The sequence below is a fragment of the Musca autumnalis genome, unplaced genomic scaffold, assembly GCF_047663935.1.
Source record: "Musca autumnalis isolate F117 unplaced genomic scaffold, ASM4766393v1 scaffold_3, whole genome shotgun sequence".
Taxonomy (NCBI): domain Eukaryota; kingdom Metazoa; phylum Arthropoda; class Insecta; order Diptera; family Muscidae; genus Musca; species Musca autumnalis.
Genome location: NW_027411866.1, coordinates 120209098 through 120234902, shown reverse-complemented (window position 1 = coordinate 120234902; position 25805 = coordinate 120209098). Strand labels below are relative to the sequence as shown.

Here is a 25805-nt window from a genome sequence, read left to right as displayed (position 1 = left end):
CATTGGTCAAGTGCAACTGTGTCAAAATTGAGTTACCAGATTTGAACTAAACGGACCAAAGCAAGTTAAATAAAACACTGTAAAAAAAAACATTTTTCTTCTAATATTATCAATTTTTGGGAATGAAAACGAATATCTTTTACTTTATTTGAAAAATTGTCTATTTGGGCGAAGTTCTATTTTAATATTAATTTTAATTAATTTCTCGTTGGAGTCGAGCTTAATGACCGATGATTTTTGCATGTAAAAAAGGAAAGCCGAAGATTCGAACCCACACAACCACCATTATGTGAAATGTTTCGCCTTTTGTAGAGGCTCATCAGACATATCGGCCGTGGAATGGCTTCGCTATCATCAAACATTTCCTTTCTCAAATGCAATTTTGTTTTTACAAAGATGGACATTTGTACATTCATTGTATGGCTTCAATGACAAACGCTTACATTTTGTTCATACATGTTTAACATTACATAAGGGACTGACATAATGTGGGGTTGGAGTCATCTGGGTACAGATGACAACTAGGTTATGAACTCGACACCTTGCTATGTCGTTCACAATTTTCAAGCTGTTTACCATCCTTTACCCCTCCTGGTAATTGATGTTCTGTGGTCAAGTTGCAGGATTTTTTCACGAAATTCGAAGTTAATGTTTAAGCTCTTGAACAACTATTAAGTCTCACTTGTAATTATGACTGGTAGACCTTTTTCTAGGAATTTCGGCAGCTGATTATTTGTAAGTTTGGATCGAATATTTCTGGAGAAATTTCTATTTTTGCTTTGTTAAGATTTTTGTCGTCTTTTGGTTCTTTACGGTGTTTTGCACTATCAGATCAAACAATTCCAGCCAGGCCAACAAGTTCAGGACTAAGGTACCACATATGATTTATCATTTTGTTATTTCCTTTTTCTGATATTTGTTTATGAATGCCTTTCGTATTTAGTAAATCTTCAATGCGGTTCAGGTCTTGTTTTGGACCTTAAAAATATTTCTGAATATCGTTTTCACTATTTTTTCTATTAAACTCAATCTATTGTCTCTATTTCTTTTCAACCTATTGATAATTGGTTTGTCTTTTTACGTACTGAACTTTACTGAACATTTTTTCTTCAGTAAAATTTTGACAATTGTATAATTGAAATGTTGCTAAACATTACTGAAGAAACAATGTTCAGTAAAGTTCAGTACGTAAAAGGACAAACCTAATGTTTACCCAATATATCCTATATTATATATAAACATTATCTTGTTCATTATACGTTTTGTAAAGTCAATAACCCAAACTCTCACTTGTACTCTCACTCAGTTGTTGTCGTGTGTGATACCAATAAATAAATAAACTAGAAAAAAACATTCTGGGGCCGTTAAACCAGTCTCGAACGATTTAAACGCAAGGTGCTTCTATGGCCTGTTGTTCTTAGGAAGAGAGCTGGGCAGTAGTTTTTAAACATTCTCGCCTACTTCTAACTTGGATTTGTCAATCGCAGACTATTCTTATAGAAATCGCTTGAATATGTTTGGTTGATGTCCGGATGTCCTTCCAAACTTGCAGTCAAAAATACCTCTCAACAATTGGTCTAATAAGTCTGTACGGTGGTACAGAAGCTCTCGACCTAATATCTGCTCGAGCTGGTGAGACCCCATTATTCTAGGCACTTGTACACTGTTGGGTCTTGTTTCTTCACTGAGTGACTGTCAGTTTCAGGAACGCCTAGGAGTTGTTCATTACCCTCATGTGATACCAAAACAGCAACCCTTTCTTTCTGCTCTGTTTTGAGAAAACCCTGTAATAGTTTTCAAGGCAATTATCGTCTTTCTGTGAAGTTGTTGCGTGTATTTTTCACGATTTATTCTCCGCTGTTCACGGATAAAGCTTCTAGAGATCTTGAATTTGTAGGGATCCTCTCCGAGAGCTTCTTCTGTAGCCAAAATGCAACTAGTAACGTTATTATAGAACATCTTGCAGGGGTCCAGCATTAATGACAATTTCTCAGTTACGATTTTCTTGAAGCCACGCTTGATTCTTTTCGGGACAGATAGTTCTTCAGATTCCACGATACGTTTAGCATCAAAACAAGACCTAGACCTCATTGAAAATCTATTGAAATATGAAAACATTGACACACAAATATCAGAAATAGGAAATAACAAAATGGTAACTAACACTGTGACACAAAATGGAGGCGAAAATCTGGGGCAGAGATAATTTTTTTTGGGGAGGAAAGCCCTTGGTGAGTATATTAAAAAACCCTAAGGACAGATCCGCGGTGAGTCGAACTTCCGAGTTATGACGTGATTAGGTTTCTGTTGAAGACCCTGTAAGACATCTGAAATTAGCGTTATATCTTTGTTAACTGTTGGTTTAGCTTATTTATGAGATGACATGTCTTCAGTCAAATCGAATGAGGATTATTGTGGATCAAAGCGAATGGTCCGTCCGAGAGTTGTCCAGCCAGCCAGGCAGACGCACAGTGCTAAATCGAATACAAATTGTGTAAAACGGATTTCGTCTAAAAATACTTGTTGTGTAGAACAACTATTTTGCTTAGGCACATTCGTTAGGGTATAAATATTATTTAAATTGACAAAATTACAATATCAACTGACATAAGTCACAAAAATATTTGACGTTATACGTGTCTGTTGTGTGTTTGCATTTCTGAATAGCTTCATAGCAAATATGGTATTGTGGTCTATTAAGGCTGTTCTGAAGGATTTTTTTCCAAACAAAAATATTATGTACAGTACAAATGTTACTACGCAGTTGGAATAAAATATGATTTCCAAACTGTTTTCCTAATAAAGAAAAAGTATTGTGTATAGTAGAGGTGTTACAAGCCATGTAAAATAACATATGATTTTAAAACTGTTTTCCTAACAGTTCCAACTCTACATAAAGTCTTCTATACATAAAGTTGCACACTTCTAATGTTCAAATGCTGATATATTGACAGTCCAAAAAGCTCTTTGAGCACATAGAGCATCCAATATTTCACAAATATCCCCTTATTTCATAAACCACATACAGATGCGTTATTGTTTTAATTTTTTAACAAAAGAGGTCGGCTTATGTATTGTGGTTGTTTGAGTGACTATACTGAAATCAGTTAAAACTTTAATGCAAAAAAAAAATAAATAAAATAAAACTGTGTTTGATTGATACACTGCGTTTGATTGAGTATTCTTTTGTTGAAGCAAAATATACCAAATATTATTTCAGTTATTTATTTCTGGTTTGATTTTTGTCACATTTTATTTATGAATAAAACTGTTGTTAGAAAAATGCATAAATTATTTTCGAAGTCGAGTCACTTGAGTACGCCAACACAAAACTTCAAGGCACAAAAAGCTTTTGTGTGACATCTGTTAGGATAAGAAAAAGAAAGTTCCCGGTGTCTATATTTTTATTTACGGATGCTTTTTTCAACAATAACAGCGCTAAAAACTTTAGAAAGCTCAAAAGCACACAAATCACCAACTTTCAAACACATTGCGAAAATATACCCCTATTTTTCATGATTGGGAAAAGGCAAAAGCTTTCTGACAACTTACCCTTTTGTAGTTGCTGTTGTTGCTGTAACTGTGTCGTTGGTATAAATTCCTCATGTTTTTGGTCCCCCTTTTCTTCATACTTAAGCTTATATTCCGAATGCTTTCGTAATGACAACAATAATGATTGTGTACGTGGTGGAATTTCTGGTGGCGCAGGTTCTGGTGGTGGTTCGTTGTCATCATCACCACCACCACCTAGCATATTTAGTTCACTCAAATCACCACCAGAGCTTAGACCAATCACATCATCCATGGATATGTCCATGCTTTTCGCCGCAGCAGAAGAGTCATAGTTGTCTTCTGCCTGAGACTCAGAATATTCACGTAACTCCATTTGTAGTTGTTGTAATTTCAGTTTATTGCCGTCACGTTCATTACGTTGTGCAGCATTGTTTAAGGTGGCATTACTATTGGAAGACGTGGCACTGCTAGACGAGGTCATACCGCTTATACGATTCGCATTACGTCCACTTTTCGAACGTTGAGAACGCGTTGGTACCGCACTTAATTCCCGTACACTTGGACTTAACGGATTTCCCGTTACCGAATTTGTTGTTTGCGTTGCCGTATTATCGGCCAATAAAAACGGTGCATTATTCATTACGGCCGACGACGATGCCGCTACATTATTTATTGTTGCATATTCGGGAGCATTTTGCAATCGATCTAACATAGCCGAACTTCCCGAAAATGATATGCGATCACTTAACGAATCCGAATTAGATTGTGAATCATATTTTGCATTAAGAAATGGATTTGTACTACGAGTTGTGGGCATAAATCCCAAATTGGCATTGTTCAGGAATTTATTGTTGGCAGTTGTTAGGGTTGATCCGGATGTCGGTGTTTGTTGGGTGTTATTGGCAGTCTGTGATTGTGTTTTAAGTGGCGAACATAGCTCCGTGTTTTGCTGTTCATGTTCAATTTGTAGCTGTTGAAAATATGATTGACTGCCTAGGTTGGCATTTGAAAATTCACGATTTGTAGCGGATGGATATTCATTCAGTCTTGAGGATAAATGGTCATCATGTTCGAAGTCGGAGTTGTAGCGATCCATATCTGAAGGAATAATAGGAGAAAATGAAGTGATTTAGTATAAAGAGGTTAGAAGATATAACAATAATGCAAATATTAAATCAGCCATAATTGGTATCCTCAACTCTTACGAATTGTCTTTCATGTATTTTGTCTCAGTTTAGTACGAGTGAAAAAAGTTAACTTAAAAAAGTTAATGTCTCCTAGATATCTTAACTTTACAAAATACGTCGTTGTTGATAATGGTTGTTGCTTTTAAAAATCGTAAAATATCATATACTAGCCGAACGCGGCGCGCTTCGCTACCCTGAATAACGTAAAATATAAGTTGACACATTTATTTGTAGGCGAATTTACGTCACTTATTCCAACATTTATTAAAATCGGATATATGTATAGCTTGTTTGGTGCATCAAATACATGAAATCGAACGAAAATATATATGGGAGCTACATCCAAATCTGAACCGATTTCAATATAATTTGGCAAAGTTATTTCTAGACCAAATTCTTTCACACATGAAAAATTTGGACACATTATCTGTTACCGACCAATAGATATTTGCATAAAAAAATCTAAATTTTTTGGAGGTACCTCCGATTCTGATGCTATATCTCCGGATCAAGGCGGAATTTCAGAAATTTTTATAGCCTATGTTACTTTCAGGCTATATACTCTGAAAATTTCAGGAAGATCGGTTCAGCGGTTTTCGAGTCCATAAACTTCAAACAAACAAACAAACGTAGAAACATTTTTCTACTTTATATATCGACACCTCCAAATAATAGTATGCTAAGTCTAAAAAGTGAGTTTTGCAGGAGAAGCTCTCAAAGTTTGGAATTTTTTTTGAACTTCAAGTACTATGCTAAGTCAATATTTGTTTATAACTTCTGTTCGGATTGAACGATCATTACCAAAATTATACAGAATTTAAGTTGAAGGACGTTCGACACCTCCAAATAATAGTTTGTTAATTCTGAAAAGCGAATTTTGCAGGACAAGCTCTAAAAATTTGGAAATTTCTTTGACCTTCAGTACTATGCTAAGTAAATATTTGTTTATAACATCTGTTCGGATTGTCCGATCATTACCAAAATTTGACAGAATTTAAGTTAAAGGACGTTAAATATAAAAATGTAAAGAACTTGAAAACATGCTAAGTCGACTTAGCATACTATTGTTTGGAGGCGTCGATATTTACATTTACTTTTTTCATTGATTATACTGGTGTGATCAAGTCATAAGGTTTGTGACATTCTTAGTTTAAATACTCTTTGATTGCGTTGGACTCGATGATCACATTGGTGCCGCATAGTTTATCATAGACTGACCTATTGTGCTGACATCTAAGGATTTCAGAACATTTTTCTAATGCTTGTTAGTTAATAAACTAGCGCAGTTAGTTAATAAACTAGCGCTATCACATTTAACCATGAACTTTTTTCGCTAGATCACGAAAGTGCTTTCTATCAACCAAATGATGAGTAGTCTCCTCATCCTGTTGCAGTTCTCTGAGGTGGTATTCTGACAAGTCTACATGCTCTTCTCTCTAGATCACGATAGTGCTTCAAATCAACTGCATCATGACTAGTCTCCTCATAGTATCCAGTAAAGTCATGAGAAGATACCCTGTTTCAGTTCTCGGGGGTGGTATTCTGACAAGTCTTCATATCCTCCACCATATCATAGAGGGAATATAAAGTGTGTTTTTCGTTTGTAAGTATTGAAATAATAAAAAGTATATAGTATTGATCAGGATAAAATTCTGGGTTGATATAATGGGGGAAATATGAAGATGTGAGTCTATTCCAAAAAAATTTTGGTGGAAAGTTGTATATCCCCTTTAGCGAAGACCATTATGGTGGGATGTTGGAATAAAAATATTTCAAATACGGAAATTTGGAACGGTCACTCTATGCGGGCTATGTATATGAAGACGTGGGGGAACACCTTAAATTTCAGGTGGAATGCTATCCCCAACGAAGACTAAATACCAAATTTCAGTCGATTCGGTGGGATATTGATTGCACAACCTTCAAAATACCGCACATGGGGAGGTAAGCCTCTATGGGGGCAATATGAGGATGTGAACCTATACTGATAACTCTTATATATATTGAGATATTGAGACCACAACCTTCAAAATACCGAAAATCAGAAGGTACCGTTCTATGAACAATTTCAGGTGGAAAGTGGTAAATCACCATCGAACCTTGAATGGCGAATTTCAGTCATTTCTTTGGGGTATTGAGGCCACAACCTTCAAAATACCGAAAATCAGGAGATACCGCTACATGGGGGCTATATGGAGGTATGGACCTACACAAATGTCAGGTGAGAAATTTTATTGTCCCGACGAATACTAAAACCAAATTTTAGCCATTTCGGTGGAATATTGAGGGCAAAGCCTTCAAAATAGCGACAATCTGGAGGTACCATTCTATGGGGACTAATGAAGGCCTAAGTCGACAAATTTCAGGTGGAATATTTTGTACCCCCAACGATGACTAAATACCAGATTTCAGCCATTTCGGATGGATATTGAGACTAAAACCTTTAAAATACCGAAAATCGGGAGGTACCGTTCTATGGGGACTATATGAAGAGTTGGATCTATGCCAAAAAACTTTCAGGTGGAATGTTTTGTACCCCCAACGAAGACTAAATACCAAATTTCAGCCAATTTCGTTTGGATATTGAGGCTTAAGCCTTCAGAATACCGAAAATCGAGTGGTACCGTTCAATGGGGGTATATCAACGTGTACCGATGTAGTCTATGTTCAATACCAAACATCCTAGGAGTAATAGAAACTTTTATTCTTTATAAAGCTCTATCTTAAAAATTGCGAGGTGTATCCTGATTTCAACAGACGGACGGACGGACCGATATTGCCCACCTTAGAAGTTAGACTAAATTTGGACAAAATAATAGGAAGGCCAAATTTTGGACCAAATCGGTTGATCAGTTCGAGAGTTATAGTGCGCTCCAGCCACTGCACATGGTGCTATAGGGGTTGTTACAACTTTTGGGCTATTTTCTCAGGAAGTATGTACTTGCCCGTCATGAAACTTGTACCGTCGTATGGGGGAAAGTGAATACAAGTTGTTACAACAAAAATCAATGCGATTCGAGAGCAGGCGCTAAACTAATCTTTTCCGAAATTTTGTGTGGGAGGTACTCGAAAGGATGGACCGTTTTTTCCACATTGTAACTTCCGTCTTAAGTCTGGTAGAAAATTCACGATGTGCAAAGCATGGACCAAATCGGTTTCTCCCATCATGAGTTATGGTGCACACAAATATTCGAAGTTTTGTGTGGGAGGTACCGGAAGGAGTGGACCGATATAAACCATCTTCGAACTTGAACTAAGTTTGGATAAAATATTACGAAAGCCGAACCAAATCGGTTCATACGTTTGAGAGTTATCATGCGCACCAGCCATGCGGTCTAAACCATTATTTCGATGCGGCACATTTTGCCCTATGAAAGTGTATATACCCTCGTTAGCATAAATGCTGAGGGTATAAACAACTTCTATTGTTAACATATAAAAAATTAATCCTTATTATTTCTCATGGCATTTGGCGTTACAACGATTATACTGGCGTGATAATATCAGGAGAATTAATAACTAGACAGCGGAATCCTACGCAAATGCATATATGGTTAGGATGATCGTAGAGAAAATCTGATTAGATAGAAACTCATTTTATCACAAAATTAGGCCCAGACATTTTTGCATATTTTGACATATTTTTACATATTTGCATAAAATGAGCATATGCAAAAATGGATTTGTGGTCTAAAAATCCCACCGAAATTGCTGAAATGTGGTATAAAGTCTTCGTTAGGGGTATGAAACCTTACACCTGCAATTTGTCCGCATGGGTCCACGTCTTTATATAGCCCCCATAGAACGGTACCTTCCGATTTTCGGTATTTTGAAAGTTGTCGCCTCAATATCTCACCGAAATGACTGAAATTTGGTATTTAGTCGTCGTTGGAGGTATACAACTTTCCACCTGAAATTTCTCGTGGCCTCGTGGTTGTGGCCTCAATATCCCTCCGATTGCAAAGGAAGACCGTGATAAAGGTAACATATTTTTTCATTTGTTTTTGTTTTGGCGCTAACACTCTGTCATAAATTGTTACTTTTTTCAACACATTCACATTTTGGTCTGACCTCTTTTTGTAGAGTATGATTTATGTTGCAAAGATGTAGTTTTGTTAAAGGTTTCGCTTAGGAGTTGAAAAGATGTAGCATAGAATGCTGACCTGACCGCATGCTATGTACACGGCATACACCAGGTTCACTCTGGTTGATGAGAGAATTGCCACAATCCGTATAAAAGCAAAGTTCTTTACATTGAGTATTTTGTGTCCATTCCCCGACCGAAGAGAAATATGACCAGACCAAGGGAATATTATATCAAAGCCTAGAATATAGAATAGTGAGCAAAGGACGGGGCCAACTACGTGATAGCCTACACTACTACCATTTACATAAAGGTGATCCTAAAGTTATCAGATGTATTACCGTTGTTTGACCACCTACCCTAACATATTTATATCATAGTAAAAGTGATCTTTTCTCTTTCGATTGAGAGGTCTTCCTTTGGAATACTTTGACTTTTTCTTCACATGAGCTTGCGCCTTTCCGACCACTGAATATTATCCAACCATCAATATTTATATTGAATTTTTTATATTTTATCGATTTTGATGTGGAGTTTTTCTTAACGTAAGTTGTACTTATTTAGGACTACAAAATTTGCTAAAGAAAAAATCGAGATGTGCAGAAGCCAGAATGAAGTCCGAAAATTCTACCGAAGAGTGAAACATCAAACTGATGGCTTTGGTACAGGCACATCCTCCTGTAGAGACCAGCAAGGTTATTTGGTTACTGATACACTGAAGACAAGGACGAATAGACCAAAGATATATTTTACGATTGCTTAGGAAAAACGTATGATCGTTGTCCTGCCCATGACAATAAAATTATTCTACGCGATTTTAATGCCAAAATTGGAAAGGAGAATATCTTTGGTTCGACAGTCGGAAAAATTCAGTCTCCATAATGTTACATCTGACAACGAATGAAGCTGATCGACTTCGTAAAAATCATAGTAGTTAGCAGTGCCAGATTGAAGCATCTCGATATTCATAAGGGCACCTGGCTGTCTAAATATCAAAGAACAAGAAATCAAATTGATCACATTGTGATAGATGGAAGACATTCATCAAGCGTGTTGGATGTACGATCGTTCCGAGTAGCACACATAGATTCGGACCACTACATTGTTGCAGCAAAGGGAAATGTAAAGCAGGGAGTGAAAAAACCGAGATGTATAGGAGCCAGAATGAAGTCTGAAAATTCTACCAAAGAGCGAAGCATCAAACTTTGGTACATGCTCATCCTCCTGTAGAGACCATCAAGGTAATTTGGTAATTGATACAGATAGTGTGCTCGGGATATGAAAAGAACATTTTTCCAAACTAGCGAAGACGACCAAGATACCACAGATCCAATCCAATTGAACTTATACCGCTCGACCAAGATGAGGTAAAGACAGCAATTAACCTGATGAATAATAAGGCAGCTGATGAATAATAAGGCAGCAGGAGCCAATGGCCTACCAGCCGAGCTGCTCAAAAACGGAGGCGATACGCTGATAAGTTGTATGCATCAGCTAGTACCAATTGTTGCATATAGTTTTTGGCCTAATCCTACTCAGGACAGTTTGACATACGACCATGATGTGTTGGGTTGTTTTCAGTGGATTGATTGAGGCACCTCCAAAAAATGGTTTTTGAACAGTTTTAAAGCATCTTCTGGCGATGAAAATCTTTGACCACGCCTTTTTTCTTGATGTGCTGCCATCAAATGAAGTCATTGTATCCCCAGTCAGAACTCTACGGCGCATGACATATCAATTCCACATTTTGTCCGGTCAAACAGGCGCTGGTTTGAATCGATGTGCGAGAGCTCGCATTGTCATGATGCAGAACGAAACAAATTGTAATGAACACTCAGAATTAGCCGTCCTACATTTCTCAAGCCGTATAGTCGCCACACGGTCTGTTTTACCGAAGAAACAGGCGACAATTTGCTTCGAAGGACTTCTTCCATGAACAAGTTTTGTTGGATTTGGCTGTTTTTCGAAGACCCAAACGGTCGATTCCTGTTTTGTTTCGGGCTCCTAAGCATAGATTCAAGATTCGTCGTCTATGACGATCTTATAGACGTCGTTTGGAGTACCGAGATTGTTTTTGTTTACAATTTTTTGCACAAATCCACAAGAGTGTTTTTTTGAGCGATTGACCAATGTTGCTGGATCTAGCGAGAAAAAATAATTTTTGCGGTCAGGTGTTGATGCAATATCAAATCTTAGTTGGTGGAAGAAATGCCCAAGGATGCCTCTATCTCACGGTACATAACATGGCGATCTTGCATTATCCGTTCACGCACGGCTTAATTTTTTTCTGGCACAATGGCCGATTTTGGGTGACCCTCGCGACCTTTTTTTTGGTGTGTGTCAGACACGATTGAATTCATTAAACCAGTTTTTCATAGTGCTATAGGATGGCCCTTTATCAACATACAAATATTTAATTTGATCGATGCACTCTTGCCGTGATTATTCACGTCGAAAGTTGTGAAAAATGATCAAACTGTCCTGAGTACGTATAGGTTAAAAACTGTCAAACTATCCAAAAAAATTTTTCAAGTAAGGATTTAGACAACACAAAGTCGAACATCCCTTTGAAGGAGTTAGGATAGAGGAGCAAACATCGAACACAGGACCTATTGTTACAAACTAGAAATAAGTAGACTAATAGGCCTTATTCCGGTGCTATGATATTACACCAGTTCTTAATTACATCGAAGTAAATTAATTTTAAAATTTAAATAGGGCTAAGGTTTTTTTTTTCAGAAAAAAAAAACACACTCTGTGAGCACAACAGGACCACTCCTGGCTAAAGAGTATGTTCGGTAAGATATGTGGTGATTTCTTGCCACTTTTCATATTAACATAACTCACTGTCCTCTTATGACTCACCCAAAAACATTAACATAATTCGCTTTGTTTATCTTCCCTAGATTCTGCTAGATGTGTTGTACTTTTTTGATTGCTCCTAGGCACCTAATATTTTTATGTCTTTCATAAAATTTTAGTTCATATTGTAGTATTAAATTAATATTTAAATTAACTGTTACACATTTTTCTAATTACATATCCAGTGTCACACTTCTTTGCATGTTAATCCTTCAATCCTGTAATAACTGCTATGAAGAAAAAAACTCCTACTTCTTTGCAATCCCATTTCGTAAAAAAATTCTAATTGTTTTAAGCTCTAAACTGAATCACAAATTGTAAGTCAACCTTAAAAGCCATAGCATCACCCAAAGCTGAGTGAAAGTTATAGTGCCATAATATCCTAGACCCAAAGAGAAATACTAGCACTTAGGAAGAAAAAATATCACAAAAATTAAATTATTTTCATCACTCTTTTAATCTCCGTAAATCCTCTTATCAGTAGTACCGCTAATTGAAAAAAGGAAGAAGTGGAATTTGTCCACCCATGATGCTAGTCGTCAGTCGGAAAGATTGTTATGGTACAAAAAACAATGTAGGATATAAATACCAAATAAATCCACTCGACACTGGAGGAAAGGCCATAAAACACAATACCACAAACAAAAACACACAGATATACATGCACATAGATATGTACATATGAATATTTGAAAGTGACCGTTACTATTTCTAGCCGCAATATAAAATTGCTAACATTGATACGCCAAACAATTCGATGGATATGCGCAATAGTTGAGTGGTATTCAAAAATAGCTATGCAAAAAGCGGATTTCATAGCGTTATACTATAGAAGATGTTACATAATCAAATAGAAAAAAAAAACTCGAAATTGTTTTAAGGGTTCTTCAGTGTTTTTTTTATACCCTACACCACTATGTGGGGAGGGTATTATAAGTTGGTTTTGGCCAAAAAGTTTGTAATGCATCGAAATAATGGTCGTAGACCCGTACTTATATATACCGAAATGAATGTCTCGACGAGCTGAGTCGATCTGGCTATGTGTGTCCGTCCGTCTGTCCATCTAAACCTTGTAATCACGCTACGGGCCGCAATTTTGATCAGATCGTCACGAAATTTTGGATGTTGATGGGGGTCCCGGCGGGGAAGAAGACTATTGATTTTGGTGATGGTCGGAATGGGCAAAAAACTTATGTGAATAAAAAGACAACGTTTTTTTCCAAAGCGAATATCTCAGCTTCTGTATGGGGTATACCAACAGCAAATCCTGACAATGAAAGTAGAAAATATCACCTTTCTAATGATGTAAAGTAGGTTCTTGTAGGTGATCAAACAACGATGATATCACAATAGTAGCAAATAAAACCCAACTTTTCATTCTTGCGATTTTAATTATAATGACGAATATCACAGTTTTGTTTGGAAACTTTTCAAAAACAAAGCCTGACTATGAAAGTAGAAGATCCCATCTTTACAATAATGCAAACTAGGTCGGCGTAGGTGACCTACTAACGGAGATATCGCAATAGTCGGTAATACATCCCAAGCAAATATCTCAGAGTTTATAAGGGGTATACAAAAAGCAAAACCTGGCAATGAAAGTAGAAAATATCACCTTTACAACGATATAACGTAGGTTGTTGTAGGTGGTAAAACAACGAAGATATCGCATTAGTCACTAATAGAACGCAACTTTTCATTTTTGCGATTTAAATTATGCAAAGTAGGTCGGCGTAGGTGGTCAAATAATAGAGATATCGAAATAGTCGGCAATGCATCCTTTTTTTCCACTTTTTCTGCAATCACACTACAGGTCGGAATTTTGATCAGATCATCACGAAATTTTCTCACAGAGATAGAAGCCTATTGATGTTGGTGATGTCGATAGTAGTCAAATATAAAATTAAATATAATTACTTTGGTTCAGTTCGCCTTAAGTCATTTGGTATAAAAGCCATATAGGTGAAAACTTTCGTATATCCCTAAAAGAAATGTTTTCGAGTGAAAATATTATGCACAGAGATAGTGGTGTAGGGTATCACATAGTCGGCCCCGTACCGACTATAGCCTTTTCTCACTTGTTTTTTAATAAATTATAAATTATTGTTTGAATGATGAACTTTTTTTTAATTTTTATTTTGAGAATACATTGAATACAATAAATTTGTTTTTGAGCACAAAAACCGGTTAAAACATGGCATAGACCAGAATTTATGTTGGTCCCTCTTCCATCCAAGTGGACACTGACCTCCTCGCAGGGATCTACCTTTAACACCTGTTTTTTTTTTTTTTGTTATTTTTATTTATTTTATTTATAATACATTTCATAATTGGGCCTCAGCGCCAAAGTGGCATATTTGAGGCTATTGGCAACATTTTATATACTCAAAATAAAAACAACATTAGAATAAAACTAATAACAATTATAATAACTCAGAACTTTAGAATAATAAAAAATCTAAAAAATTTAAATATTTTTTACAGCATTTATATTAAAAATGTTTCTTTTATTGAACATAAATATTGTTTGCAGGCATATTTAAAATCTGAAATAGTTTCAATAGCTTTTAGTTCTCTAGGTAGGTTGTTATAATATCTACTACCATTGCAATCAATTCTTTGCTTAGTTTTCTCCAATCTACACCTAGCAATTCGCAGATTACTTTGATTTCGAGTATTAACATTGTTTTGATTTTGTGATATATTTATTGTTTGGTGACCGATTTGTTTAATATTCTTGAAAACATATAAAAGGGCTAGATAAACATGTTGTCCATATATTGGTAACACAGCCGTTGCAAAGTCTTTAAATAATGAGATTGTTGGATGTCGAAGTGGCAACTTATACATAGTTTTTAAGGCTCTATTCTGCAAACATTGTAGAGATTTCAAAGCGTTGCTGCGCCTGTTGTATGCATATGCGATTGCCAAGTAACTCAAGTGGGATTGGATAAGTGCTTCAAAAATTAAAAACTTGGTTTTCAAGTTTAACTTATTTTGGAATTTATATAAGATTCCAATAGCTGGAGATATTTTATGTTTAACGTTGTCTATATGAATATCCCAACAAAGATTACTCTGAAGTGTAACACCTAAATATTTAGTTGACGATTGTTCATAAACTAAATCACCATCCACGTAAATGCTAAACGGGTCGGATCTCGATATTTGAGGACGAAAACGAACCAATTTGGTTTTATTTGGATTGATAATTAGTCTATTTAAGCGGGCAAATTCCACAATTAGAGCTGCATCGCGTTCCATGCGGGCCCTTAATTCCACATCATATTTGTAGCGATAAAGCAAACATATGTCGTCAGCAAACATTATTAATTCGCCATCCAGGTTTAAATTTGCTATATCATTAAAATAAATTGAGAATAGCAAGGGGCCTAATCCACTTCCCTGTGGTACACCGAATTTAACCGATCCCATGCTACTTTTTGCTGAGTTAATTTGAACGTACTGCTTCCTGCGTAACAAATAGCTTTTAAATAACTGCTGTTCCTTCCCAGTTATACCATAATATTTAATTTTTTGAATCAACAAATCATGATCTACTAGATCAAAGGCTTTTGTAAGATCAAAAAAAATACCAGCCACACCGCCAAAACCACTATCAAGTCCCCAACAGACATACTGAACAACATTTAAAATTGCATCCACGGTGCCACAACCCTTCCTAAAACCAAACTGTTTTCCGTAAATTAAATTATTGCTTTCGAGATAATCTGTCAGACTATCAGATATAACTTTTTCAATAATCTTGTCTACTACTGGCAAAATAGCAACTGGGCGATAATCATCTAGTGAGTTGGCATCATTCTTTTTGGGTATAGGAATTACTTTATGGACTTTTAAGGCGTCTGGATATATCGCAGTAGATATCATCTTATTAAAGACGTTGACAATTAGTGGAGATAATTCATGAACACATTCCTTTACAAATTTTACTGACACGTTGTCGTAACCCGGACTCTTATTATTTTCCATTTTCGATATAATTGTTAAAATATCGCCATGATTAATATTACTAAATTGAAAATTTGTTCTAGCTCTTGAAAGAGTTCGCAATGTATTTATATGATCTTCGGGATTGATACAAATTTGTCTTCTAAGGTCGGACGCAATATTAAGATAATAATCATTAAAAAGGGAAGCTTTGTCATTGTCATTATCTAAAATTTCTCCGTGTGAATCCTTAACATATATATCACACCTCTTTGATTTCAAGAATGACTTATTAAGAAAAGCCCAACATTTCTTTGTGTCGCTACCAATCATCCTCAAATTTTTCTCATAATAACTTTCTCTTTCTTCTCGAATTGCTATTTTTATAACTCTGCTTATTCTTTTCAAGACTTCATGAACCTTGCTCTCTCTCTTCTTTACTTTCCTTCGCTTCTTCAACAACTTTTGTTTCAACATCATAAGTTTTTGTAGGTTCCCATTAATCCACGGGGATATATCAAATTGCAATTCAGTTTTTCTCGTTTCAGTTACTGAGGACTGTTTCATTGCAGCCTCCATAGAGGTCATGAGTTCTTCTGTCAAAAGTGAAACATCCAAATCCCTAGTATCTGTTGGTAGCATATTCCGAAGAATATCTCTAGCTTTCCCATAATCACAAAACTTTTTGGTAATAACCAAATCCCTTTCCTTGATGTTATTGGTTACATACTTGCAAAACAGTAAGTTATGATCTGTAAGGTCACACTCTACTGAATCAATACACAACTTCTCAGAAATATTACTAAAAATGTGGTCAATGCATGAGCCGCTTTTGGATCGAGTTACCAAGTTATGTGCATTGGAACACCCATAGTTTTGAAACGTAGACTCCAACTGTACGTAATGACAGCTGCGAAATAAGTCAATATTAGAATCACCAAGAATTATAATGGGATTGCGCGCATTATCACTTAATACATTTTCAAGAATATCAACAAAATCTGCTACAGAACATTTTTGAGAACGATAAAAAGATGTAAGCTTCATAGGTTTGTTGTCTACTTTAAAATTGTTTAAAGTAACAGTAATTATATCTACAAATCTCTCACTTTTACAAATATCAACAGAGTATTGAAACATTTCATTAAGGTATATAGTAGTACCAACGTAACCATCTCCTCTACAAGTGTGTACGGCTCTAAACCCAGGAATACAATATATTTGTGTAACATTTGCCTGAAACCATGTTTCCTGTATTGTAATTATATCAGGCAACTTTGAAAAACTGGATAAAATATCCTTAAATTTGTTAAATTTGTCAATAGAAGAAACACTTCTGATATTAATGCTAATAACATGAAGATAATTCAAGTTTAAGCCATCAGCATATTTCAAAAAATTAGAAAAATGTTTAAAGTATTGATTTTTAATCATAAAAAGAAGAAAAATGTGTATTAAAAAAGTTTAAATTCGGTTTCTTTAAAATACAATTTAAGAAGGAGATTCATAAGTAGCATCATCATCACCGTCATCATCATAATTTTCAACACCATCATCACTTGAATTTACGCCCTCAGAAACTCTATTGCGCACCATCGATCTTCTTTGAAAATGCTTGCTTGAAGTAGCTTGAAGCAATATATCGTCAACATCATCTTCACTACGGATTAGAATTTGTAGCGAAATGTCACTTTTCTTGCAGTAAACTCTCCCATCTCTGGCATAAACATGTTGATATCCAATTGACTTCAGAGACTTTGCATGGTACAGAAGTTTTAATGTTTCTTTGCTTAGATAGTCATTAACGAATACTTTTTTTGTATCTTCGTTTTCTCTAAGTTTCGCTTTTGAATTCATTAACTTCTCTTTCTGACTCTTCGAAGCAAATTTCACAACAATTCGTTTGTTTTCATCCTTCTTTTCATTTCTACCAACAAAATATGCATTCTCTACTGCGCCCTTCTCCAATTCCACACCTACACTCTTCGACAACAACAACACAGCATCGACAGCATTAACGTCATCATTTACTTTCATTCCACTGATAACACAGTCATTTCTCACACGATCGTCATGTAAAATTTTAACAGACTGCTTCAATGTCTTCACTTCATTTTTTAATATCTTGTTTTCTTTTTCTATTGCAGTGATTTTCTTTTTGTTTTCTGCAACATCTCTGAAAACCTCATCAAATTTTGCGGACATAAAAGTTATTGATTCGGTCAGCTGGTCGAGTTTCTCCAATTTTTCTAATTTCTTTAGCTCTATTTTTATTGTTTTGAGCTCTTTCCTTATGTCGCCTTCACTTTCTTCACAACACACATTGGGCCCAATGGCAGGTTTCTGAGGCAAAAAGTCTAGTTTTGAAGTCATATATTTGTATAAATTAGTAACGGGATTAGATTCTTAACACTTTGAGCCACTTAGAAACAAAATCATTTCAACCTGGCAACGCTTCGTGGTCACATACCGAGCTGTCAAAGATATTGCATGTTACTTTGTAAAATTTTATAAAAATTTATCCAACGATTAATTTTCAATGTAATTTTTCAATGTATCTCTAAAGGCCTAACAGCTCAACTCGAAAGAGAATTAATTAAATATCACTATAAATGGCCTTCGCCTTAATAAGGCAAAAATAAAAAAAAAAAAAAAAAAAGAAGAACAAATTTGTTTCGCTCGGCAATTAAAAACCGCTGATTTAATAAACAGTTTTTTTAATGGAAAAAAAGTGTAAAGGTATATAAATTAATATTCTGATTAAGAAATAAAAGAAGTTAGATTTGGTAAGGAATATTTGAAGTAGACTTGTGGTGTATTTTTTGTGTAGTTCGTATTGTAGTTTAAATAGTTTTTGGAATAAAACTCGCGGTATTGCGACGTATTGTAGAAACTATATATATCTGATAGAAGGTAATAGTGAGTACTATATGTGTAATAAAATTTCATGTCCGTATGGATCCGAATACTTATAGAAAATTACTTACAGATAGCGTGACACTTAAAAATGTGGATATTTTAATTGTTTAGACTGGGTTGGGACTGGACGATGCTCAATATGACACAAGTCGCCAAATTTTATAGTAATCTTATCCGAGTTACACCAAGCATTGAAATCTTCAATATTCTAGATCTTTAAATTTAATAACTGGTACTACAAACACCTACTAAATTTCAAGATCTTAACCTGTAATTATAAAGTTTTCAAATAACGGACGCGATCGCGGTTTTCTACTTCCAAAACATAAATTAATGATAGAGGTCACAATTACTATTGTTTTGTATACCAATGCGTCTAATAATCTCTGAGATTTCGCGTTTGGCTAAAACTTGTTGTGGGGGAGGTCCCCCACCCCCTCCATTTTTCGGTATAAAAAGTACCTTACGATCTATTCTCAGACCTTATGAATCTACAAACAAAATTTTATCAAATTCGGTCCAGCCATTTCAGAAGATTTATATTTCGAACATCATGGTATACCTGAAAAGGTTTCTATATATATGTAGATATATATCTGAACCGATCAGAGCCAAATTTTCAGGACCTGATTCTAACCTGAACAGGATTTACCATATCAAATTTTAAGGCGATCGGATGCAAATTGTGACCTTTGTGGGGCTTAAAAATAAAATCGGATTAAATCGGATGAAACATATACATGAAAACTATATCTATATCTGAACCGATTCTTACCAAATTTTGCAGAAGTACTTTTATGCCCATTAAAAACATTGGAAAGAAATTTGGTAGCTCTAGCTGCTTCCAGTGACTTGTTGCCTCAAAAACCTGTCATTGGGCCCAATGTGCAACATTCAGAACAGCTGTAAATCTCACTCTCATTTTTCAACAACCTCTCAAATGCTCTCTTCGTTAGTCCAGAACAACGAAAATGAAAACTGATTTTGCATGTATCGCATTGTACAAAATCATCAATGTCCTCTTTGATTACATTTTTGCAACCACCACAAACTGTTTTTTTGATACCAACACTACGGCGCACTGAAGCTTTAGGCATTCTAATTTATTAGATTGTATTCTGATACAGAAACTTTTTATCTTTCAGTTAAATGTATTTTTGTATTTATTACTTTTGTATTTCGTAAATAATTAAAGATTTTCTCAGAACGATTTGGTACTCGTACAAAAAACACGTCTGGTAACCAGTGTTGCCAATACTCTTGTTTAATGTAGTGAGATTATATGTACCGCTCCTACCCGTAAGAACTTGAATTGGGCATCTGCTTAGTAATCAACCCATCCTTACAAAGCAGGCTACTATACACCAAGTAAAAATCATTATGTGAACTTTTATGGAATAATTAATTTTCACAATTTTATAACGTTGGCCTATTAATGTTGACAGTTTTTGTTGGAGAAATTTTGTTACAGCTGGGAAGCACACATGCCAAATTACAGGTAGTTCGGTCAACAAATGTAGCTATAATACTGAAATTACTTAATATCGGGAGGTACCGTTATATGGGTGCTATGCCGAAGCACTGACCTATGTATGTCATGGTAGAACAAACAAGGTAAAGTAAATATTACAACAAATACAACTCAACAACAACCACATAGAAAATTGTTTTTGTTTGTAATGTTAGTGTCACCGATATATGTAAACAAAAGAAGCAAATGTCTATAAATTATTGGAATGTATAAAAAAACTAATATTCATTTCATTAAATATTTTGAAAAACATCAATGAAAATTCGTTTCATGTTTGTTTTGTTTTAGTTGAAGATTCAATCATATGATTGTTTAAGTCTGGAGTTTCCCCCATTGGCTTAACTTCATCACTTTCCTCTTTGCAGAGAAAAATGTTTACAAAACGCACTGACAGCTTGCAAAATTTACTGATCGCTACCAATATCATGATTTCATCCCGGCGAAGGGAATTATCAATTGGCTTTTCAGTTTTTGAAATGATGATTTTTTTAGTGAAAACCTGAACTCTTTAAGCATCGAGTATTCTCATGTTAATGAGAATTATGCTCACTTTTCGGCTTTCCCAAAAAACACCAGAACAAAATATTTGAAAGCTGACAGCACGATTCAACTAAGAAATCATCGATTTCTGTTAAGTTGAAATAACATCAACACAGTTACCTGTGAGTATGTCGTTGGAATTTTATTTACAAAATTCCGTTTTGCGCGTGCCTTCGCTGTTTTTTGTTTGTTTTGTTTTAGTTGAAGATTCAATCATATGATTGTTTAAGTCTGGAGTTTCCCCCATTGGCTTAACTTCATCACTTTCCTCTTTGCATTTTCAATTTGAATGTTTCCATATCATTCCACTAAAGGTAGAATTCTTGCAAAAATTTTTGGGTTCGCTGGAAATTCATTGAAAAAGGTGAAGCTGTTTCAGTCTCTTGTCTTTGAAATCAAACGGCACATGTTTATGTATGTTAGCTATAACAAAACACGGGCCGATGGGCTATATCTTGTTTATTAGGGCTTTATTTTTTGAAATTTAGCAAAATACCACACAATTAACAAATGTTGTACCGCCTCCGTAAGTGGTGTTTTAGTGTGCGGCACGTCGTTCGGACTTGGATGAGGTTACATGTCATTGCTATGGAGAAGTATTTATGGGAAATTGTTTTTTTTTTGCGGAATGACATATTTTTTCCTCAAAAAATATTTATCCCTAATATACATGGAAAATAGAAACAAATATATAAAATGCCATACGGAATTTGACACTAACATTACTGCTCAGCTGGGTATTGCTGTTACCGTATATTGTTCTACCATGCACCTATGTTGACAATTTTCGGTGGAGAAGTCAAAAATCAAATTCAGTCAAAAACAAGTAAAAAAACGGTAAGTTCGGTCGAGCCGAACTTTTTACACTCTCCACCATGAAATACTCTGATCGGTCGGTCGGTACCGTTATATTGTGGCTATAATAAAACTTGTACCTATGTCCATAATTTTTGATGGATCTTGATCACTGAGAACCCTAAATGACTAATTCGGTTAAAACCCTCAAAATATCGAAAATCGGGAGGAACAGCTATATGAGGTCTATTATAAAATGGACCTTTGTCCAAAGTTTTTGGTGGATAAGTGTACTGACGAAAAGGAATCTCAAATACGGGTAGTTCAGTAAAAAAATGTAACTAAAGCTCTCATACCGATAATCGAGAGATACTGTCATATGGAGGCCACCTACCTAAACATGTTGACAGTTTTTGGTGAAGAAGTGTTGTGACCCCTAGGAACCTTAATTGTCAAATTACAGTAAGTTCGGTTAAAAATTGTAGCTTAAACCCTCACAATACCGAATATCGGGGGCTACCGATGTATGGTATCTATTCCAAAACGTTGGTGTAAATGGACCAATGCTGATAGTTTTTAATGGAGTTGTGGTTTTACCCCTAGGAACCTTAAATGCCAAATTACATCTATTTTTTCCGGTTAAAAATTTTCGCTAAGACCATCAAAATACCGAAAATCGGGAGGTACCATTATATGGGAGATGTACCAAAACATGAGGCGATATAGCCCATCTGTGCACTTGACTTGGAAAAACTATACTCGAGTGAATTGACCTTTGTCAAATATTATTGGTGGAGAAGTTTCGTGGCTGCAGGGAACTTCAAAATTAAAATTCAGACAGAAAATATTGCTAAAACCTTAATAATATCTCAAAAAAATGGACCTATGTACGTCGAAAATATTTTGTGGAGAATTGTGTTGTCTGCAGAGAATCTCAAAGTTCAAGATACTAGTAGTTCAGTCAAAAAATGTAGCAAAAGCCCTCAAAATACGAAAATCGGTACAAAACGTTGTATGGAGGATATACCTAAAAATATGTTGATAGTTTTTGGTGGAGTAGTGTTGTGGCCTATAAGAACCTAAATTGTCAAATTACATCTAGTTCGGTTAAAAATTGTGTCTAAAAACCTCGAAATACCGAAAATCGGGAGGTACCGTTGTATGTTAGCTATAACAAAACACGGGCCGATGGGCTTTATCTTCGAACTTGACCTACCTATGAAAAAAGATACACGGGTGAAAAATACTTGCGCTCTAGCATCATTTTTGCGGACGCTATAGTGATTACAACAGACGGACATGGACTCAGAATTTTATCCTGATCAAGAAATGAAATGATTATTTCAATGCGCTACAAACGGAAAAACAAATTTTACCTTTAACTTACTAGGCATTTACACACAGACAGTATTGGCAAGACAATACCCAGTTGCTCGGGTAACTAGGGAATAACTAGCAATTTTGCTGGCTACTGGTAAACACCCCTAGTTACCGCCCAATCTACTCGCAATGTTATACACTGGTGAATTTAACATGGGGATGTCATAGGAAGGGGTCTATTGCCCCCTCACTGCATTACCAGTAACCAGGTAATTGGATAGTCTTGGGAAACTCAATTGTCCCTTCATTGCATTACCAGTAACCAGTTAAATCGATAGTTAGAAATGATAGCCAAAATCAGTAATATGTTTTGATCAGTTAAATGGGTAAATGCTTAACGTGTAACGGATATTATATCAGTTTAAAAAATTATAACAATTAATCTGTATATGCGCTAACCACGCTTTATTTAATTACAAGACGTGTATATACATACATACATATATCACAAAAGACAATTTAATGATAATCTTTAAATTCCTTGATATTGAAACTTGTGCGTGAATCCTTGATACTGGGACTTATGTTGCTTATGTTTATTTGGTCCTGGGAATGTGCATCTCAAGTGTGCTTCAGATAATTCGGATGTACCTGAAATAAAATGCATAAAAGTTTAATGAGATAATTAAAGAATATATTGTCCCAAGAAAGTATCTACACTTACCAAATATTCTTCCTTTTTTAATTTAGCCCAATAACACGTTTGTTGCATCTTTATTTAACAATCAGTTTTTGCACATCAAACGCACAAAAAAACTTTTTTTTTTTTAAATTCGGAATAAAAAATAAATTTTATACAAAATGACAGAACATTTATTCTATTTTGTTTTCAAAAAGAGAAATTATGTTAAAAAGAGATTTCAAGAGAGAAACATTGTATATTCCGCTATCCATCAATAGTCTATACAATAGTCAATATATTACACGCCGCATTACCCGTAACTAGAGAATTGACATGATAGGCAGGGAAGCCCATTTCAAGTGACAAAAGCAGGCTATAGGCTATTTTGTGTGTCATTTTTGGGTGTAAAGTAACTAGGATCAATGAGTAACTAGTTACATAACAATGTCAAAGTAGACAATTGCTATTTCTTGAACAACTGGGTACCCAGTTGATCGGGTAACTAGGGAATAACTAGCAATTTTGCTGGCTACTGGTAAACACCCCTAGTTACCGCCCAATCTACTCGCAATGTTATAGACTGGTGAATTTAACATGGGGATGTCATAGGAAGGGGTCTATTGCCCCCTCACTGCATTACCAGTAACCAGGCAATTCGATAGTCTTGGAAAGTCAATTGTCCCTTCATTGCATTACCAGTAACTAGGTAATTGGATAGTCTTGGGAAACTCAATTGTCCCTTTATTGCATTACCAGTAACCAGTTAAATCGATAGTTAGAAATGATAGCCAAAATCACTAGTATGTTTTGATCAGCTAAATGGGTTAATGGTTAACGTATAACGGATATTATATCAGTTTAAAAAATATAATTATAACAGTTAATCTGTATATGCGCTAACCACGCTTTATTTAATTACATGACGTGTATATACATACATATATCACAAAGGACAATTTAATGTTAATCTTTTGATTCTTGTTATTGAAACTTGTGTGTGAATCCATGAACTAGAACTGTATATTTGGTCCTGGGAATGTTCATCTCAAGTGTCCTTCAGATAATTCAGAAGTACCTGAAATAAAATGTACAAAATGTAATGAGATAATAGAAAAATCTATTGTCCCAAAAATATCGATACTTACCAAATATTCTTCTGTTCTTCACGTTTGTTGTATCTTCATTTAACAAACAATTTTTCCACATAAACGCATCAAAATACGTCTTTTATAAATTCAGAAAAAAATTAAATTAAATTGACATTTTTTCTATTTTGTTTTCAAAAAGAGAAATAATAATTTTGAAAAGAGATTACAAGAGAGAAACATTGTTGATTACATTATCCATCGGTAGTCTATAAAATAGTCAATATATTACACTCCGCATTACCAGTTACTAGTGAATTGACATGGTAGGCAGGGAAGCCCATTTCCAGTGACAAAAGCAGGCTATAGGCTATTTTGTGTGCCATTTTTGGGTGTAAAGTAACTAGGATCATTGAGTAACTAGTTACATAACTATGTCAAAGTAGACAATTGCTATTTATTGAACAACTGGGTAGTTACAAACCCTTTTCACCAATACATTCATACTTTCTATTTAAAAATGTATAAATGTTTGTTTTGTTTATTGTTGAAGATTCAATCTCATTTTCGATTGCTTGAGTGGAGTATTCCCCCATTGGCTCAACTTAATTTATTACCCTCTATTACAGAGAGTAATGTTTTTCAAAACGAACTGACAGTGTTGCAAAATTTTACTGGTCGCTACCAATATATGACAATACTAGACACTTAAAGAGTTCGGTTTTTCGTTAAAAAATTGATAATTCCCTTCGCCGGGATGAAATCATGATATTGGTAGCGACCAGTAACATTTTGCAACACTGTCAGTTCGTTTTGAAAAACATTACTCTCTGTAATAGAGGGTAATAAATGAAGTTGAGCCAATGGGGGAATACTCCACTCAAGCAATCGAAAATTTATAAATGTATTTGTGAAAAAGGTTTGTATTTTTGCAATTGTCTTGCCAATACTGGCATTTTTAAACGCAGGTTTAGGTGGTGGGTGTAAATTTTACCCCTTCGATCATATGTTGCTAACTACTCTCACATGCTTTGAGCGATTGCACATTGGTCCCACTTGTATGGGAAGGTGCGACAAAAATATTTATAATCGTCGGATCAATCTGATTTTTTCAGTATATGGTAAAAATAAGTCAAAAATACTTTACCCAAAAAATCATCAATATGGGTCCAGTTTTTCCTATAGCCCCCATGTAGCGGTATCACTCGATTTCAGGTATTTTGAAGCTTTTATCTACATTTTCGGCCCTAATTGGCTGTACTTCGGTATTTGGGGTTCCCAATGGTCAGGAACCTTCTGCACCAAAAATTGTGGTCTTAGGTCCAAGTTTCGGTAT

General features: G+C 35.2%; 1 protein-coding gene across 1 annotated transcript in view; it reads right to left on the bottom strand.

The window, feature by feature from the left end:
• Positions 1–25805, bottom strand: part of Ten-a (Teneurin-a transmembrane protein) — a 1182291-nt gene that overhangs the window by 626438 nt on the left and 530048 nt on the right. The window contains exon 4 of the mRNA XM_073974235.1: positions 3553–4611. Coding sequence (XP_073830336.1) covers positions 3553–4611 — 1059 coding nt within the window. The remainder of the gene's footprint in view (positions 1–3552; positions 4612–25805) is intronic.